A 13,320-nucleotide genomic window follows, 5' to 3' on the forward strand; every position below is an offset into this window, starting at 1 on the left:
AGGATTACGGCTGTCGATTCCTCCCGACAGCCGTGATCCTGGCTTATTTGCGGTTTGCCCGACAGCAAATCTGCAGGCGGGATTCAATGATCGGCGAAAAGGGGGCGACAATCCACAGCCGTTATCGGCAGAACAGGCCCAAAAGCTTTTAAAGTCGGGCTCATTCTGCCGTGATCCCTCTTCAATGCTGTCTGTAAATAGTGGCAGACGATTGCTATCCCCCTTAATGTCTCTTCTATAGGGAATACACCTTTTTGTTGCATGCCAATTCATTTCTGTTTTACATACACAGTGATTGGTCTGATTTTTTATTCAGGTATTTTTTTCTAGCCTGGTTAAGTTACGGGAAACCTCTCAAATTTTGACAAATTTCAGAAACGGTTAAATTTGTTACAACTTCAGTAGCTACTGACATCAGTCCAATAGCTACTAAAGACTGAAAATGTACCTGCATTGCTCTTATGTAATAGTACATACACAAGTTCATGCTGCCCATATACAATACTTAATGTACCATTACTATATAAATACTACTTTTAACATTAAATCAAAACAAGATTAATTAATTATAAATCTAAGTATGATTTTTTTACATTGTTTTTTGTAATGAACAATTTCCGTACTGTAGCTTTGTGTCTTATACCTTTGGTTTAGAATAGTTTTGTTATATACCTAGATGAAATATGAGCAAATGCAGAGAAACCTGGAGTCTATATCAAAACAGCTGGATGAAGCAAATCAGCAAATTCAACTTCGGGAACTTAGCACAGGCAGCCCAGGAGGAGGTAAGAAGTGAAAATGATTATCCTATGTTACTGTGAGTCACTCCTGTGTGATAACGGAAAATACTTTTGTATTAAGGAAACCAATGACTACGGTAATCATATAAAGTACTTTGTAGATGGCCTCAATCAAATGTGTTTTTGTTTGTAAAAGTAAGTGTGCTGTCATCCTAACATCCTTCTGTACTGTATGCTTATCCGATACGTTAGGCTAATTATGATGTGCCATAATTACTGTACTTTACAAAACAAGAGATAAAAAAAGAGAACAAGATTAGATAAAGATTGAGCAATCCTCTCGGGTATTTGTTTGCCATGGAAAGCGGTAAATTTATATAATCTGCCTAGCGTAATTAGTGTTTTTTTTTAATGACTCTGATCCATTATGTTTAATTTACTAAGCAGGACATTGATGTTACTTTGCATACACAGTGTACCTTGATGAAATCAATAATGCTTTAAATTACTGTACAATGGTTATAGCAGTTTTTTTCAAGTTTTCTAGTTCAGCCTTGTAATCATTCACAAGTCATCATTCACAGGCCAAAAAGATCGTTGTTATTACAGTGCATTTTTTTTTCTTTTTGGGAGTGGAGTAAAGGTGGTCAGAACTATACAGTATGAGATTGTAGCAACAATGTAAACTTTGGCACCCTAAGCCCCTACTCATACAATAGCTGCACTGCTTTTGCACAGAGCATTCTACAGACGTACTAGTTCTGTCACAGGACAAACGTGTGCAAATCTGGAAAGTTAGTTATATTTAAAGCTGCAATTAGTTTAAAGGCAAAACAAGGAGGATTTTGATTTTAAACCAATTTCGGCTTCAAATCTAGTGAATATTTTACCAAAAATCGCTCTGGTTCTTGTCATGGGCTATTCATTTGGCTCAAAGTTTGGTAGCACTACCCTACATAGTCCAACTTTAGATGCATATCTTTAGATATATTTAGTCCATCTTTAGATATTTCATGCTATTGGGTGCAGTGTTACTTCCCGACCATTCCCAAACGGAAGGGAATGTTTTTCCCATTCCGTACTTTATTTCTTTATGCAGAAGAAATGCATAATTTATTAAAGAGCTACTCCATACATGCAAAACCTCCGAACATCCGCTGCTCCTTGCACGTAAGGCCTTTTTGTTTAGTATGTTGCTATTATGTAAACATTTATGTTTTGAAACATGCTACCAAACTATGTTTTATTCAATGTGTGAATCTTTTGTATTAAGCAGCAGATGAGTGGCAGGTACGCTTTGACTGCGCCCAGACTGAAATAAACTTTTTGAGGAAAAGGATCTCACAATTTGAAGAAAGACTGGAATCTGAAAAAACATATAGGAAAGAACTGGAGCAGAAGGTATGTCATAAAAACAAATATGAATTGAATATCAAAGCCTAATATTCTGAATGCCCAATAAAACGTTTGCATTTGTTTATTTTTGTAAATCTCTGTCAGCCAGCCAAAAGAGTTGAATTAGAATTATCTCATAAACATCAGAGCAGGTTTTACCATCATACAGTATGAAATGTCCTTGTGTTTCCCCCTATATCCCTATAGATTGTAAGCTTGCAGCAGGGCCCTCCTACCTCCAAGTCTGTATGTTGTTACCCAGTTTGTTTTATCACTGTCTACTATTGTAAAGCGCAACGGAATCTGCTGCGCTATATAAGAACCTGTAAATAAATAAATAAATAAAGAAATAAGTAAGAAAATTATATATATGTACTGTATGTGATGGGAGCAACAATCAGCTGTGGTCACTGAGTAGTACCGTACATAATACAGGTTGAATATATGACCAGAATCCTCGGGACCAGAAGCATTTTACATAATATTATATTCTGTATTTTGGAATATTTTTATTCGGTGAGGTATCTTGAGGACGGGACCCATGTCTGAACAAAAAATGCATTTATGTTGTATAAACACATGAAAAACACACAAATATTTTATTTGTGCATGAAACAAGATTTAAAAACATAAAACAAATTTTGTGTACTGTTTCTGGCACTGAATCTGTTTTGAAACTGCAGCTTCCTGTAACTGTGGCTGCAGGTTACTCTGGTTACAGGAAGTTGCAGTTTTGAATCCCATAGGGACATGCACAATGCTCTGTTCGGAATTTAAAGGGCAAGTTGCACAAAACATGGCGTCACATGGCGTCATTGCTAGAGGATTCAGGGCTTATTTATTAAGAGGGGAGCTCTATTGAATATGGGATGTTGCTATGGGCAACCAATCAAAATCTACTTATTTATTTACCACCTTCTAGAAGATAATAGATAGATTCTGATTGGTTGCCTATAGCAACACCCCATCTTCAATAGAACTCCCATCTTAGTAAATAAACCCTTTAGACTCACTGCATGATATCCACCATCTGTTCCTGTTGGTCTCCTTGTGTAACTTAATGTACAGTACTCTGATGTGATCCTTCTAATGTTTTTGCTCATCTTTCCCATTGGTACTGACCACTATAGCAACTTCCTGGTTCCTACTTTGACTATTCTTTGTATTTGCTTTTGCATGGCCCTAGTACCACATTGCCCATATGAACCCAGAAGGCCACATCCTGTGTTTCATGCGTAGCAAAGGCCATACCCCCCTAGTGGAAGTTCCTGCTGTATACCACCAATTTGCTGTACCTCTGTTCTAGGTCCACACCAATCCTAATTGGGTATTTAGATTCCCAGCAACTTGCAAAAAGCTAAACAGTAGCATTAGAAAAAAATGTACATATGAAATTAATATATTCTTAAAATAATGACAATGGATAAGAACCTTGAGTCCATTTTTGAGAAAAGTGCTAAATAAATAAATTGAATATTATTATTGCTAATATGCAATATGCAGAAAATGTCCTCCATTACTGTAGTACCTAAGTACCTCTTAGTAAAGTGTTTGATTCTTGGCTTGGTATTCTCACATAAGTTATTCTTATAGCATAAAAATAGTATATAGAGTAGTGTCACATCGGGTTACATGTGGTGTGTACTCACTTGAATGTTGGTGAGAACTAGTAACTGCTTTAAGTTCATAGGTTATTTTCATTAGGAAAGGGGCAGCAGAGTGGGAAGCATATTGGTTAGAGAGGGGTTGGGGCCATGTAGAGATGGGCACGCAGAGCAGATGACCAAGCATATGCTGCCTTCCTTTCCTAATTATGTAGAAAATGTCAGTATAATAAACTGTATTGTAAATTTGCATGTGAGTTATTATATATATATAAACAAATGACACATAGTGACAGGAAATGAAAGGTAAAGAAAGTTAACTAGAAATGTTAAAATCTGAGAGATGTGTGTTACTTACTCTATAATACATAAAAATAGCGGAAAACAGTAGAGGTACATGTTTCTGTATATAGGCACTTTGCTAGTTACTGGCTCTAGTCAGTGTAGCATTGGAGCTACTCAGCAGCTGCTAGAATTTACCAAACCTTTCCATAATTTCGTGTTTCCAACTTCTAGTGGTAGATGCTGCCTACCCAAGATTGCCATACCTCGTGCTTTGGAATTGTAAGGGAAAAAAAAATCCTTCCATTGTATCATAGAAAGTTGTACAGTCTCTGCTGGTTTTATATGTATTTCCTGTAAAAAGGATAAATCAAGAGAGGTTTTTTTGAGATATAACAAAATTTAAATCCTTTTGGTGGGGGAGTTATTTCCTCCATGTCCCAGGAGCCAATTCTCAGTTCAGGCATGTGTCAGCAAAGACAGCAAAAACAGCAAAAACAACATACTATGTAAGTACCTGAACAGATGTACAGCAGTAAACCTTCTATGAAAAGAGTAAGCAAAAAAGGAAAGGCATAGTTAAGAAGGCGAAGGAGGACACAACATTCAGTATTGGGATGGACATAGGAGAACAACATACACATTTTACATTCACTGTAAAAGTACAAGGGAGAAAACACATATTAAAAAACCCCCACAAAATATGACAAGCAAAAAAATATATATAAGTAGTAGGAAATACTTCTGGGAATCACTAGTCAACTAACTGAGGCAGGCATTTGGTTTTGGGGAAAAAAAAATGTTGACTCCAGGAACATATAAACACTAATGTTATAAGAAAGCTAAAAAGAAGGGTTATAAGAAAGCTAAAAAGAAGGGTAATAACCTAATTATTAAAACTTCACCTGGTATTAAAGAGAAATACAGAAGTTATAAAAAGGCAATATCAGTTTAGACCAGGGGTGGCCAAACCGGTCCTCGATATCTAACAACGGTCCATGTTTTCCAGATCACCTAGCTGGTGCACAGCTGTAGTCAATACTAACGGTCACATTTTCAAACCTGCTGCATTTATTCCTACTATATATCCTCAAGTTGCCTGGAAAACATGCACCGTTGGTAGATCTTGAGGACAGGTTTGGCCACCCCTGGTTTAGAAAAAGCAGTGTAGACATAGTTGTACATAAACTCAAAGTCAGGGCAGCAGGTCTCATTAAATCGAGCTGTTCTCAATAAAGTAATATAGGAGTAAAAAAATAAACCTTGATTAATTAAAAATTAGCAGTTAGGGAATGGTTGTTATCTGGTATCATTTACTGTAGATTAGCAACACATTGTCATCATCCATTAGCAGGAGGCGGGTCACTAATATTGAATGTTTCTGCTTGTGACAAAACACAAAGGTATGCTGAGGCATCGGCAGGGTTGGAGAAATCCTTAAAACAGTTTTCCATCATAGATGTGTGGTCTTGCTGGACGCAAAAATCCAAATTTGCAGCCCTCTGAAATGTTTGTTTAAAAAGAGGAGTAAAAGATTTCGAGCTTTGGTAAATTTTTATAAAACATAGCCTATGTCATCCCACATAATAATTAAATTGTTGCGAAGCCTTCCACATTGTCATTTTGTGTAAATATTTGTAGTAGCAAAAAAGGGTGACCATGGGGTGAGGTTTATGCCGGGTGGGTGGTGAGCTTACCCTATGCACTCTTTCAATAACAATATCGCAACATTCCTCTGTTATATTCAATAAAACTTGTAAGGTACAAAGTGATCAAGTGATGCGCCTTTAATGGATTCCGGCAGTCCTACTAAGCCAATGCTATTTCTACCTGACTTATTTTCAAGGTCATCTATTTTATTGCACTGTTGACAATATTCAGAAGCCAAATCAGCAAAAGCAGTTTGCATTCCAGCAATATCATGGTTAACGGCTCCCAACTGTTAATGTGACCATTCATGAAGTTGGACACATATTTCTTGCACTGCCTGAGCTAGGAGAGGGCCCATGGTGTATTTAATTGCGTTCACAATATTCCCAAAGGTAGGTGCATGGCATACCTGAGGGTTGGCAGCAGAATCCAGCTCAAATGCTCAGCACCTGGAGCCATATAAGCGCACACACTGCGTTTTCCTACTGCTGGGGGAGAGAAGCAGGCAATGGAGGCCCTGTGTGAAACCTCTCCATAAAGACTCAGAATGAAGCGTGTGTGTGTGTGTGACTCAGTGGTGGTAGGTAGCGCCGTGTATTGGCTGTGTTTTGGCAGGTGAAATCGGAGCAGCAGGATGGAGCCTCCTCACTCTATCCAACCTGAACTGGAAGTCTTATTTGCTATTTTAATTACTTTTTAAAAATTACTAACAGCTTAACAATTATTTTATTTATTAACATTTACTTACATAGTACCAGTTGTGCTTTCTACTATATAATGATTTTAAGTCATGTTTTGTTTCAATATAATGTCACCATTGTAGCCACTAATGTTGTTATATTTCAACAATATTATATTGTAACAATAACATTAACTCAACTAATTTGACAATATTACTTAATAATATCAACTGAAACCCAAGAGACAAAGTGTATTTCTGGTGCACACAGAGCTTAGCCAGCTATTGATGTGAGACAGTGCTCTCAGAATTGGCCTAGACATGCACTATACTGTTATTAATGCATGAGCAAGATTGAAGCTGGTAAAATATGATGCCATTAACTGTATCTTTATGCAGAGCTCTCAGCATGTATTTTTGCATAATCATATTTCTTGTTTAAGATTTCATCTGACAGATAAATTACTCTTATTATATTCCAGTAGATTCTGGACTTCGCAGTGGGTACCAAATGTTCAGGAAGGTCATTACTGACACAGTTCCCTGCCATAGGGGACAGATGAGCTGTTATATTTATTTGGCATCATCAGGGTTATTATAGCATTATTTATGTCTCGGAATTATTGTGTCAATAACATTTTTTTATGCAGTGCCTAATAATGAATGTAATTATTGTCGCTGAACGTCTGATGTCTATAAAAGTTTAGGTACATGTACTTCTACATGGATAGGTACATTTAATAAAACTTGGCTTTACCTATTTAGCATCAATGTCAGATGTTTTCTTTTTAGGCTCTTGTTTTAACCTTTGTTGTGGATATTTATTTGTATTTCTAGAAAAATAAATTAGAGCGCTCCATAGTGCAGTATATCAAAGACATTTATTTTGTAAAAAGCCATTTTAGCCTTGCATAAAAACAAGCGGTTATAACGTACCGCAACAGGCGGTTCAACAACCGCTGGACAACAGCATATACAGTGATCTCACACACTGAGCAGTAGGAGCGGTTACACTCATCAGACGCTTGCTTGCATCAAGTAGGTAGGGACAAGGACTCCAACGCCAGGCCACGCCCCAACGCGTTTTGTAGTCACGTACTTCGTCAGAGGGCTGCCTCTGACGAAGTGCGTGACTACGAAACGCGTTGGGGCGTGGCCTGGCGTTGGAGTCCTTGTCCCTACCTACTTGATGCAAGCAAGCGTCTGATGAGTGTAACCGCTCCTACTGCTCAGTGTGTGAGATCACTGTATATGCTGTTGTCCAGCGGTTGTTGAACCGCCTGTTGCGGTACGTATTAACCGCTTGTTTTTATGCAAGGCTAAAATTGCTTTTTACAAAATAAATGTCTTTGATATACTGCACTATGGAGCGCTCTAATTTATTTTTCTAGAAATCCCACACCTGTGAATTCAGGTGATTTGGAGCTGCCGGGCTAAATTGAAAAGACCCAGAGTGCTTATTGAAATTGGCTGAGACGGATTATCTCCCGTTGTGTGTGCACAAGTCACACTATTTCTACCTGGTCTCTAAGGTTTTGTTTTTGGGCACTTATATTTTCTTTGTGTATTTATTTGTATTTATTAACAGTTTCTTATATAGCGCAGCATATCTGTATCTGTATCTGACAGTGATACAACAAACAGGGTATTTACAGACAGTCAAAAGTTATGAGGGCCCTGCTCGCAAGCTTACAATCTATAGGGAAATAGGCATTGATACATAAGGATAGATACTGTATTCGTTATTGCATTAATTCCATCAGAATGTAAGGTTCCTGGTGTGCTGTAAGATATGGTGACCCAGCAGTTTGGCCATGGGTCAAGAGCATGGAAAATATGAAAAAGAAAGAGTGGATATGTGTGGACTGTATTGTGGGGATGTGATTAGATAGGAACGGTATATTAAGTTTAAGTGACTGGTTCTGGAATTTGATAAGCTTGCCTGAAGAGGTGAGTTTTCAGGGAACTCTTATAGGTTTGGAGACTGGAGGAGAGTCTTATTGTGCTTGGGAGAGCATTCCACAGAGTGGGTGCAGACCGAAGAAAGTCCTGCAGTCGGGAATGGGAGCAAGTAATGAGTGTGGATGACAGACGCATATCTTGTGAGGAGCGTAGAGGTCGGGTTGGAAGATTTTTTGAGATAAGAGAAGATATGTATGTTGGTGTAGTTCGGTTTATGGCTTTGTGTGTAAGTAAAAGAATTTTGTATTGAATACGGTAGAATACAGGTAACCAATGAAGTGACTTACAAAGTAGCTTTGCAGATGATGAACGTCTGGCTAGGAAGATTAGCTTCGCAGCTGCATTCATGATGGACTGTAGTGGTGAGAGTCTGTATTGGGGAAGGCCAATAAGGAGACTATTGCAATAATCAATGCGTGAGATGATGAGAGCATGGATTAGAGTTTTTGCAGTGTCTTGTGTAAGGTAAGTGGATATGATGTACAATATTCTGTCTGGCCATCTCATGCTGAGTGGACTTTTCTTCCCCTGTGACATAGGGCCCAATTCGAGCCTGATCGCATGCCTGTAAATTCTCACAATGGCTGATTGTCAATGAACTGCGCACATGTACAAGCCGCAATGTGTGTGTGTGATGCCCAGCTGCAATGAACTCCTGCTATTCTTTCTGGTCAATGGCTGTACGCTAGATGATTGACAGGAAGTGGGGGTGGAAACCTGCCATTCATGGGAGTGCTTGGTAAAACACATGGGAGTGCTTTGGCGTGCCAAAAAATTGCTAGGAGTGACAGGGAAAACACAGGTGTGCCAAAGGCTTTTAGGGAAAAGTTTGTGATGTTAGCTCCAGGCCAGATATGCCTGTTTTTCATTACTCCATTGGGTACTTCTCTGGCTATTCTGATCCTGTGATGATGTGCCCAGTGTAAAATCATTCGATAATGAGCCTGTTACAATGGATTTTGAAAATATGGGCATGGCTGCAAATGGATGTGCAACCATACACATCATTCGCACAGCAAGCATATTAATTCACAAAGTGGGATTTCACTTTTGCAGGGCGACATCTTAACTGAGTGCTGTCCGTGGAAATTTGCGGCCGTGCGATCTGGTCTGAATCAGTCCCATTGATCCTACCCTGTTATGCCACACCTGAACTGTGCATTCTCCTTATAAATGGAAGAAGCTGTAGAGTTCTCCGGGCCTGCAGAGTTCTCCGGGACTCAATCCTCTCTGTGACTAAATCCATCACATAATTGCAAAGGTCTCTGATGTTACCAACTTATTGTATCTATCGATACATATCAATTACTATCAGAAAAGACACAAATAGTTACACTCAGGGTCGGATTAGGAACTAAAAGTGTTGATAGAATTTTTTTTAGAAGCGGCCTCACGTCGGCAGCCCCAAATTAAATGTAGGCAGAAACAACACCAAAATAGGCTGAATTAATACATCTCTAAACCTGTGTGGAAGCCATTGGTAGTCTAGAGGCCCCCAGACCTTTAAGATGCTTTGACAAACCACAAAACCTCCACATTTTCTAAATAATACCCCCCCCCCCCACATACCCTAAACCTCCATGAAGCAGAAAAACAACTAATTACGTAATCCCCCAAATATCACATATCCTCACACCTCTCCCAGTGGAGCCCAGAAACACATAAGTATTCACACATCAAGATAGCACCCACTCCTGTACCTTTAACAGATGTCACAATGGATGTAAATGGGTGCCCACCTTAGATAAGTATTTGCAACATTGGGTGCTCTCTGAATCAGCAAATGGTGTTTGTGTGGGAAACAGGAGGGGGACAAGGCCACTACTCTGGACAGGGCCATATCTTTAAAAAAAAAATTCATTGGTTGACAGGTGGTGTCACAAGTGCGTTGGACTACTGGGATTCTTCCCTGTAAGACCTATGGCCAATCGACCCCTGGTTACAATACAATTTGTGCCAAATGAACTGTAATTTGTGATCTTCTTGTTAATACTGATTTACCCTTAGCCATCTTTAAGGATCATCTTCTTTTAGTATACCGCTTCATTTGTGTGGGGTACAGTTTCCTAGGTGGGATGAGGCATTCACTTGCTTGCTTAAGTGATCTGAACACTGAGACTTTCCACCATGCTAAGTGGTGCCACTCTCCAGTTGTACACTGGCACTTGTTACACAGAACTAGTTCTGAGATTCTCAGGGGCTACTTTGGTAGTCACATCCTTGGCTTGGCAGAGACCTTAACATACAGGGAACTTTTGGGGATGGACCCTTATCTCTGCACTGTCCACCAATATGTAATTTACTCCCATGTCTCATCACTTAATTTAGGGTATTTTCCTATTTAGCGGACTGTCTTTATGGCCATTGTTTCTTCTAGCAACATTTGTGCTATTCCGCTAATGTACATGGGAGCTGATTTAATGGCTGTTGGGTAAACACAACTGGAAGTGATAGCCCAGCAGTTAATTATTTTGGCCTTGCAATATAGAAAACAAAAAAAACACAAAACAAAATAGATCCACTAACAAGTTAACAAGGTAGCAGATTTATAACAAAACACAGCGCACCTGGTATGTCATTTGTGCTGTGATGATTGCTATCTATTCACATTGAGGCCAGTCTCACCAATATAAAAAGAATAATCAATATACATAAAATTCTAATTAAAGTTTACTTTGTCTTTATAGATTTGGTGAAAGGAATTATCTGCTTTAGTATGAGATGTTTGTTGTTTAATTACAGGCTTCATTAGCTTAACATTGTGCTTATTTAATTCAACTTTTTAATGATTGCAGTTTTTTATTTCCATCATTATATCTTACATGACCCAGAGTAAGCCCAAGATCATTGTTTACTTTGCATTCTGTCTTGTGGAGTAAAATTGAAGGTTCTAGGTTGCTTAAATCAGTACTATCCTTGTTACTGTTTGCTTCATATTACACTCAATTCAATTGAGTAGATTAAAGTGTAGTTGTGACAAACAAGAACATAGGGGTTTATTCTAGTTCATTCTTTCTGACAAAATCCTTCTTAGATGGACAAAACCATGTGCACTGCAGGGGGGCAGATGTAACATGTGCAGAGAGAAAACATAAGTAATGTTTATAAAACAGAAGACATAATTCTGGATGGAGAGGAGCACAATGGAGAGGGAACTCAATTATTATATGGTGTTAATAATATACCCCAGTGGGTGACACCTTAGAAGAAAAATCACAGCTCTACAAAAAATTGAGCAAAATGGGAGTAATCAACCTTTATGTAAAGTGAAAATTAGAAGGAAGAAGAACACCAGCACCATTTGTAATTTATACAGATGTCTGTAGGACCAAGGGTGTACACAATGAAAAAACATATAATCGTACCATAGTGAGTCACTGAAAACAGTCTCCTTAAAATGTGGCAATCCTTAAAACAGGTTTCTGGACAAAATGGTGACAAATCTGAAACTAATGGTTTAAGAGAAAAAGTCTATTTTCCTTATCTAAAGACATAAGATAAAATTGACCAATAGGTTTAAGATGAATTACATACCACCAGATTGCAATTGAAAACCACTGATGACAGAGTTTAAAACTTCTTAATATCAGTGCGATCTGGGTCACGAAAAAAATGATTCAATAATCACCAACCAATCTATGAACAGAGGATCAATGGCCAAGTTTGCATCAAACATACAATTTCCAATAGTATTATGCAACAGTGATCAAAAATCAAGAGGGGTGTCATGGATACTTACAAATTGTCCACTGAAACGGGGTGTATGTAGCAGGAGTCCTAAAAATGGAATGAAACACTGCAGGCTGTGTGGGTTTATATAAGACACAGGGAGTGACATCACTTCCTGTGAACTCGTCCAGTGTAAAATAAAATACAATCCAAAATCCAAGGTAAAAAGGTGTACATCAAGCCCTAATATTGGATGGTGGGTGGCGTTAATATGCACACCCCATAAGTCATAATGCCTTACTGGTGCTGTGTCCTAGAGAGCCACAGGAATCTAATAAGTATGGTGGAACGCATGGGGCTCCCGCCATGCATTCCAAATGGCGGCCATATAATATATATATATATATATATATCTCCACATGATCCGGCACTGCCCACCAGTGTAATAAGTATAGCTTGCCCGGGTGCTCGTCCAATAGTCAGGGGAACCCTGACCACACACAGCAATCCCAAAAAGACACGTCACTCCGGGTCTGGCAAATTCAAAACGTAGTTTTACTGGTGTCTACGGCGTTTCGGGACAAGCCCGTCTTCAGGACATACTCAGTATGTCCTGAAGACGGGCTTGTCCCGAAACGCCGTAGACACCAGTAAAACTACGTTTTGAATTTACCAGACCCGGAGTGACGTGTCTTTTTGGGATTGCTATATATATATATATATATATATATATATATATATATACACATACATACTATTTATTTATTTTTTACAAGAGAAAATGGGAACAAGTAGTTTCTTTTTGTTGGGGGCACTTTAGTTTTAAAATGTAACCTTTTAATATTATGTAATAAAGGTTAAAGATCAAAATAGGGGTAAACGTCCCTTTTGAAACAAACAGAATACAAATAATAACGCAGGGTGCGGATGCTGAGAGAATGCGCTGGAAGCAGCAGTACTACCGATGGCTGTTTCATCCTGGCTTTGTCAGTGTGTCATACTGTATATGGTTGTCAGATTTTGGGGGGAAGGAGCTATCCATCTTTTATTCAGGAGGGTGAATATTTGATTTAGGATAGTCAACTTTGATTATAACTATATGTGTATACACCTTGTAGAATTATACCACTTAATAAAATAAATAATAGGTACTTGTTTCCTATCTGGGCGCCCACGATCAAAATCGCGGTGATCGGGGGTAAAAATCGCGGTGATCGCGGTCATCGCGGGCATCGCGGGTAAAATTGGATGGTCGCGATGCCCGCGATGACCGCGATCACCGCGATTTTCCCATAGGGAACAATGTTAAAAAGGCTGATTGACCGCGATTTCACTGTTA

General features: G+C 38.7%; 1 protein-coding gene across 2 annotated transcripts in view; it reads left to right on the top strand.

Moving 5' to 3' along the window:
- MYO18B (myosin XVIIIB) overlaps positions 1-13,320 on the top strand; it is a 451,547-nt gene that overhangs the window by 209,964 nt on the left and 228,263 nt on the right. For both annotated transcript variants that reach the window (XM_083146506.1, XM_083146515.1), the window contains 2 exons: positions 677-785; positions 2,017-2,141. In XM_083146506.1, coding sequence (XP_083002632.1) covers positions 677-785; positions 2,017-2,141 — 234 coding nt within the window. The remainder of the gene's footprint in view (positions 1-676; positions 786-2,016; positions 2,142-13,320) is intronic.

Source organism: Crinia signifera, chromosome 1, assembly GCF_055691185.1.
Source record: "Crinia signifera chromosome 1, ASM5569118v1, whole genome shotgun sequence".
Taxonomy (NCBI): Eukaryota; Metazoa; Chordata; class Amphibia; order Anura; family Myobatrachidae; genus Crinia; species Crinia signifera.